Source organism: Octodon degus, unplaced genomic scaffold (genome assembly GCF_000260255.1).
Source record: "Octodon degus isolate 3935 unplaced genomic scaffold, OctDeg1.0 scaffold00047, whole genome shotgun sequence".
Taxonomy (NCBI): Eukaryota; Metazoa; Chordata; class Mammalia; order Rodentia; family Octodontidae; genus Octodon; species Octodon degus.
This window is the reverse complement of record NW_004524623.1, coordinates 6,559,297-6,566,605: the sequence shown is the minus strand read 5'-3', so window position 1 is coordinate 6,566,605 and position 7,309 is coordinate 6,559,297. Positions and strand designations below refer to the sequence as shown.

General features: G+C 43.4%; 1 protein-coding gene across 1 annotated transcript in view; it reads right to left on the bottom strand.

Annotated features, from left to right (window-relative positions):
• Cct2 (chaperonin containing TCP1 subunit 2) overlaps positions 1 to 5,511 on the bottom strand; it is a 14,532-nt gene extending 9,021 nt beyond the window's left edge. The window contains exons 1-7 of the mRNA XM_023716278.1: positions 5,303 to 5,511; positions 4,443 to 4,517; positions 4,290 to 4,355; positions 3,677 to 3,788; positions 3,084 to 3,160; positions 2,866 to 2,978; positions 1,841 to 2,043 (exon numbers count right to left, since the gene is read on the bottom strand). Coding sequence (XP_023572046.1) covers positions 1,841 to 2,043; positions 2,866 to 2,978; positions 3,084 to 3,160; positions 3,677 to 3,788; positions 4,290 to 4,355; positions 4,443 to 4,517; positions 5,303 to 5,305 — 649 coding nt within the window. The 5' untranslated portion in view covers positions 5,306 to 5,511. The remainder of the gene's footprint in view (positions 1 to 1,840; positions 2,044 to 2,865; positions 2,979 to 3,083; positions 3,161 to 3,676; positions 3,789 to 4,289; positions 4,356 to 4,442; positions 4,518 to 5,302) is intronic.
• Positions 5,512 to 7,309: the final 1,798 nt, after the last annotated feature.

Genomic DNA, 7,309 nt, shown 5'->3' with positions numbered 1-7,309 from the left:
ATTCAGACAGTGAGGTTAAGCTCAACTGCCTATGTTATAGGGTAATGATATCATTAAGCTTCTCTTGTGGAGGGTTAACAGCTTAAGTCTGCAGACCAAAAATTGGAGAAAAAGAAAGGCTACAAGAATAGCAAACATTTTGGCCCTAGCCCTACAAGATCAGTGAGGACTCTGAACATAAAGAGAACCTGTACTGTAACATCCTGTAACTCAGTGGTGTCCCGAATTTTCTGAACAAGATTATGGGGCTACAGTGGAAAGTGATCAACAAGGTATAATGTGCCTAAGGAGAGTCATCTAGAGAGAAAACGTTCTCTCAGGCTTTCACAGAGAGCGAACTGGTCAGGCAATGGCTGTGACTCATCTCCATAGCTGACACTGACAAAGAATCTACAAACTGTGGTACAGGGTTTCAGGGTAAATCCTGAGGGGATCTGACTGACCTTGGCAGACACAAAAGTTACATTTCTCGTTATATAGGTCTTGCTTTATCTTGGTCTTACCCATCCAGCAGAAAAGTATAAAAATGAGGTATAAAAAGTAAAGCCACATTAATATGCTGAGCTGTAAAAGGCTCAAGTCAACAACTTCTGACATTGCCAGTCCTACGGAAAACCAACTACTATTATGGGCTACTGGACTATATTGGATTATTTTGCTGAATTCACACACCTACAATATTTACATGGCAATGGAATACCCATTTCTGACAAAACTAAAACAAAAAAGGGGGATATAAATGACCAGTTAAGAGTTTATATATACACACAAAAAAATAGGATATACAGCTTTCTTTTAATCAATGAGATTGATACTAATAGCGTTTGGATAGGATATCATGTCTGCACCTTGTACTATGAATAACGACTACGAAGACGGGGCTGAGGAAATGGCTCAGTGGAATAAGTGCTTCCTTGGCAAGTGCAAAAGGCCTGAGTTCAATCCCCGGTTCCGCAAAAAAAAAAAATAAAAATAAAAATAAAAATAAATACCTACTATGAAGACAACAACATGCAGTGTATTAATTATAACTGTTCTAGTAACCTGTTTTGAAACTCTTACTGCTACTTTGTTTCTCAATAAAATTAATTTAAAAAAAGAGAAATTAAAACAATGGTGGTGAACTTATGGCATGCATACCACAGCCAGCTGTTAGTACTGAAACTTCTAAATGGTTTGCCATCACTGTCCTAAAATCTAGTACCTTATTAAAGCAATAATTACAAAAATTAATTAAATGGATTAACAACCAGACTTGGAGGTACACACTCGTTACTCAGCCATTTGGGAGGCTGAGGCAGGTCAGGGTGGGCAATTTAATAAGACTTCATCTCAAAATAAAAAGGGTTGGGCACCCAGTCCAGTGGTAAAGTGCTTGCTCAGCATGTGTGAGACCCTGGGTTCAATCAACAGTACCATTAAAACAGAAAATCCAACATAAGTCAGGCAGGGTGTGCACACCTGGACTACCCACACTACGGGAAACTGAGGCAGGAGATCACACGTTCAGGTCTCACCTAGGCAGCGACTCCAAGACTGAGTAAACCCTCTTCTCAAAATAAGGACTAAGGTTGTTCTCATGCAAAGGCCAAGTGTTCAATCCCCACTGCTAAAAAAGACTGCAAATGACTTCTTGGAGTGGGGTGAAATCTAGCCTATTGAGAACACGCCAAAATGTGGCAGAAAGGTGCAACACCTGGTCACCGCAACAAATAGTGACAAAAATAGCTGCAATGACTTGTTCCTACAGACCAGATTCCTAGCTTTGTAAAGATAGTATTCAGCCCTCAGAACCTAATCGAAATCGTTTCCCACACTGGCCACATAGCACATCACGTACCTTCATCTAAATAGGAATCTGCTAGACTCCCTCCCAGCTTCTTGATGACATGTATCGCCTCCAGATTACCAGAACCTTTCAGCCTGAGAACAGCTTCTACAGCTAACTTGGTAAAGTGGTCTTTGTGATGAGTAAGAAGCTTTGACGATAAGGTTGTTCCTGCAATATTCAACAGGTCCTGACGGAACTTAGCTTCATCAGAACTAAGCAAAACCAGTGAGAACAAAAAGAAAGCCTGTTATTAAAATGCTTATCCAAACCATTCCACAATACTACTTTACTTTTCACAATTTAACTAATTATTCACAAGTCAACAAATACTCCTGCATTCACCCACAAATGATACGGTTTCCCCGCCAAAGTAGGAAGAATAGGGTAAGGTCACAATCCAACCAGAGTCAAATGATCTCCGAGAAAGTTAAGAATACAAAGCAGCACTTTTTATGCAGGTAGAAGGAAGGTGATTTTTCTCAAGATAATTTGGCAATGTACATAAAAGTCCTTTAAGTCATATATATATATTATATATATACATATGTATATAATATATATATACACACACATATATATCTCTTTTGACTCAGCAATTAAACTACTAGAAACACTGCTTGAATAAAAAATTTACAACATAAAACTAAAATCTGTCAGAAACACAAATCACCAATGACAGCTATGTTAAGGGAATTGCATATACTCAAATGCCTACAAAAACTAGTAATACAAAAAAAAAAAAAAAAAAAAAAAACAATGCCCAGACATACACGTTATCCACCTACATGGAAAAGGTTAATAAATCCTCTATACAGCATGACACTTTTATTTGCATGTTAATTTGATTACATACATAAAACTATAGAAGCCCACGCTTTCAGTTCAGGGGTTAACTCTGGAGAGAGAAGTGGGTTTGAGTGCTGGAGCAGAACAAAGCAGCAGGATCAGGCTTGTGTACGACCGTCACTGTTCTATATACCCATCAGTGTTCTGTACGGTGAATATTTAGAATAGCAACATTCCTGCACACTCACCCATGATCTACTGCAGAACTCAAGAGAGCCTCTCTTGCAGCCTTTGTGGCTTCTCTCCAACCGGCAATGATGGTCTGTGGATGAAGCTTTTTTGCAATTAAAGACTCGGCTTCCTATTAATGAAGTTATACAAATGAATTAGAAAAGATTTGACTACCTCGGAGATTCAAAATCACAATAGGAAAACCAATAAGACAAGAATACTCAGTTGGTCTTACCCTTAGTAATTCTGCTGCTAGAACAGTAACAGAGGTAGTGCCATCTCCAACTTCATCATCTTGAACTCTTGACATATCTAGAGAAAATTAATTATAACTTCAGTTACCTTTACCAAGCTCTACCCAAATGGCTCTACAACCTAAATCGCACTCACCTCATATGACACGTTTTGAGGAATTCTGCTAAGGTCTGAAATGGAGGAGTTTTACCCGTGGCCATGGTCTGAGTGTATCCCCAAAAGTTCACAAATTGGAAACTTAAACCCCAATTAATCTCTCATCTTATAATGCCTTCTGCCATGCTGTGGCAGCCAACACGTTTTCAGGGCCCTTCATCTTAAGAATATAGCCCTCAAGAACCACCAGCCAAATGAACAAGCTTCTATGAAACACAAATGAGCAAGTCTGCAGTTTCTGTTAAAGCACTACAATATGGACTAAGACAACGCCACCAGTAAATACCAGTACTTCTGAAAATTTGTATTTAAACAATGACAATAACCAAATAGAAAGTGATGGAAATTACAGTACATTTAGTCAGTATGGCTGCGTTATGCCAAGTGGTGAGCACACAGTATTATCTTCAGACTCACCAACTAGAACTTTAGCAGCTGGATTGTCAATCCCAATGTTTTTTAGAATAGTGGCCCCATCATTGGTTACCATCAGAGAAGCATCTCGTCCACTGCTTAAAAGAATTTTGTCCTGAAGGAAACACATTTGTTTCAGGTTAAGATACACAGAAACAAACTACACTATGATCAGTAAAAGTTTAATTAAACTATTCAACACTCTGACAATTTAAAAAGCCAGAATACTTACACTGAAATTTTAAGCACAACTTACAGAAAAACCACATGCAAACACATGTATATATGTTATAGGAAAATAGCTAAGAAACTACATAATACCCAAGATACAAATATATAAAATATACTGAAAGGCTGCACATTCACTTGATCTTAGCCAAAAGGCCGAGAAGCGATAAGGCTGCACATTCAAATAGGAAATAGTGATTCAGGACTGCGACTTTTACCAAGAATATACTGATCTTACTTTTACAATCAAATAACATGAAAAATTGTTAATTGTGTTTCTACTAGGGCTTCCAAAACAGTATTCATTCAAAGTTTACTGGCGGCTAGCTTGGAGAACATAGCCAAGAAATCATTTCAAAAAATGTAAAAAGCAATCTCTTTTCCTTACCATGCCCTTGGGTCCCAAGGTGCTCTTTACCAAGTCTCCAACGGCGATGGCACCAATAAACGAAGACTGAGCAAAAAAATCAAGATGTGTCAGAATTTTACGGCGAAAGACAAGCGTAAAATTTAGTATTTAGAAGTAAAGGGACAGGCTTACCAGACGAGCTGTCTCTGCCCTCTCTTCATCTGCTCCAGCCTTGAAGATGTTAACAGGCGCAAGGGAAAGGGATGCCTGGGCAAAAAAAAATTCGGTTTGCACGCTAATCCCTTTTTCTTTTCTACTTTTTAGAGACAGCATCTCATGACAGCTCAGAATGGCCTCGAACTTGCAGCGTTCCCAACGCTCCCAAGTGCAGGGATTACTAGCGTCGCCCCCGCGCCTGGTTTACCCATCCTTGTTTAAAAACCCACTTACTGTAGAGATCTAAGAGAAAATCCACTTACAACGTTGTAATTTCAAACAACACATCCACCATCCCACTGGCATGTTTGAAGACACAGGACACGGTCTTACAGGCGGGTGCCAGGAATAAAAACCACGCACCAGTAAGACTGTCACGGACAGCAAAACTAAAGGCAGCGGTCACGGCTGCGCCGAGGCCGAGTGGCCGAGGCCGCCCAAGCCCCGCCGCCAGCGCCGGCCTCCATCTTCCCTGCGCGGCTCCCACTCTTCCTCCAGGCTCCGCCCGCGGAGGGCGGGGCTGGCCGGGCACTAGAAACTTCTCGGCAAGACCAGGCCCAGGACTCGGAATCGCGGGGTCTCGAGGCTGCGGAGGGGCCGCCTCAAAGAGACCGGGGCGAGGGGGCCAGCGCCGTCCGCGGGGGCCAAGGCGGGCCCTGCCCGCTGCACCGCTTAGGCTTCGCGCTGCGGCCCGCGCGCGCCATGTGCGGCGAGCCCGGGGCACAGACAGAGGAGAGCCTGCGCGGCTGGAGAGCAGGAGCGGCGGGGCGGCGAGGGCACCACAAGGTGAGGGCAGGGGCAGCGGTAGGACGCGGGAAGCGGGGGCCCAGGCTCACCATGGTTCCGAAGAATTCGGCACAGAAGCCAGCCCGTCGCAGCTCACGCCTGGCAGCCGGCGGAAAGAGGGAGGCGGAAGTGACGTCACAGCCCCTCCAGGGGGCGGGCCCAGTTCGGGATGGTACTTTGTTTGAGTTACGCCGCCGGGTGACCCGGAAGCGCAACCCTGTACGCCGAGGGGGCAGGGCCTCGGTTCCTGCTCCGCCCCCGCGGCGCCAGGGAGAGGGGGCGGGGCAAGGGGTGAGCGTACAGCCCTGCGGCCCCACAGAGAGGCGGCGCTGCGGGCGTTGCCACAGTAACGCGTTCCCCCAGCGACGGGGTTCCAGTTCATAATTTTTTAAAATTCGTATCTTTACAATTTTGTATTAAAGTCGTTTCCCGAAAACATAAAACAATAAATGAAAGTAGTTTCTTCTCAGGGAAACTATATTTAAAGGTTTTCGGGCTATTTCGGTTTTTTTGTTATTTATTAACTTATTTCTAAATGCTATTTTGCTGTTTTCAGTTTTAATCATTATTATTACAGAGGAAAATTTGCTTTCTTTTTATCGAATTGTAAAGCACTGCTTCCAGTTGGACGCCGACTGCTCAGAGCGCCTAGGTCTTATGGAGCCGTCTCTCTCGCTTACCCACTGTGGTTTCTGCACATACTTTCCCCCCTCAAAACGGAAATAACTAATACGCTCCCACGTGGTGTCTTGGTAGACATCGAGGTCCATGCCTAATGCTCCAGTTCTTCCAAAACGATCTTAGCTTTCTATTTTTTCTAAATTGACATCCTAAAGGTATCCAAAGCAAAACATTATGCTATTAACAACAACAAAAAACCCAAACAACTAGAAAACAAAACCAACCAGGCACCCCCAAGGCTAAGGCAGGAGCAAGCAAGACAGAGGCTGGCCTGGGCTACACAGCGAATTGAAGGCCAGCCTGAACTACAAGGCAAGACCTTTTCTCAAAAAACCAAAAAAAAATTTTTTTTTAATGAAATACAGCTGTTGGTTTTCTAGCCCTGTTGATACCCGCTTTTCTTTTGAATGATCACATAGCAAACTCCTAGATGTGTGACTATTGCTAACACTGAAAGGTATTTTCAGTTCTTAGTTATTTCTAATCTGAGATATCCTCTCAAGTACATTTTTTGTTTTTTAAGTTTTTCAAGACAGTCTCTGTGTAGCCCATGCTGGCCTCAAACTCATAGCAATCCTCCTGCCTCAGCCTCCCAAGTGCTGGCATTACAGACATGCGCCACATGCCCAGCCCATGTGGATTAATTTACAGCAAAGGTCAGCAAGTTACTCAGATTCAGCCTGTCTGCCTTTTGTATGACGAGAGAAGAAGAGTTTTTATATTTTTAAATGGTTGAGGGGAAAACATTTATGATACATGAAAATTACATTAGATTCCTATTTTGCTGTTATGGTTTGTGTCTTTTGTGTCTAGCTAGGTGTCCCCCCAAAGCCTCACGCAGTCTTGGGGTGGCTTCTGGAGTTTGTGATTATCGTGGGTGTGGATGCTGCCCCTGCCCTGGGGCAGGCAATTTGCATTACAATGTAAGGAGGGAAGAGAAGCTAGCTGCTTGAGCTGCTGCTACCCCTCCCTGAGCTCTTGCTCTTTGCTGCCGCCATGAAAGGTTGCTTTCTGCTGTGTGCTGCTCTGCCTTGGAGCCAGCTGAGTAAGGACTGAACCCTCCAGTAACTGTGAGCTGACTAAACCTTTCTTTCCTTCCTTTTGGGTGTCGGGTATGTGTCCCAGCAACGAGAGAAGAGTAACTGAGACAGCTGTCCATATCGTTTCATTGGAACACAGGCATGCTCATTTATTTTTTATACTATCAGTACCACAGCAGAGTTGTGCCACAGAGAACTGAGTAGTTGTGACAGGGCCACATGGGCCCACGAGGCCTCAATTATTTACTGTCTCATTCTTTATAGAAAACATTGCCGGGGCTGGAGAGATGGCTCAGTGGTCTAAGGCACCTACTTAGAACAAGCTTGGCAAAGCAT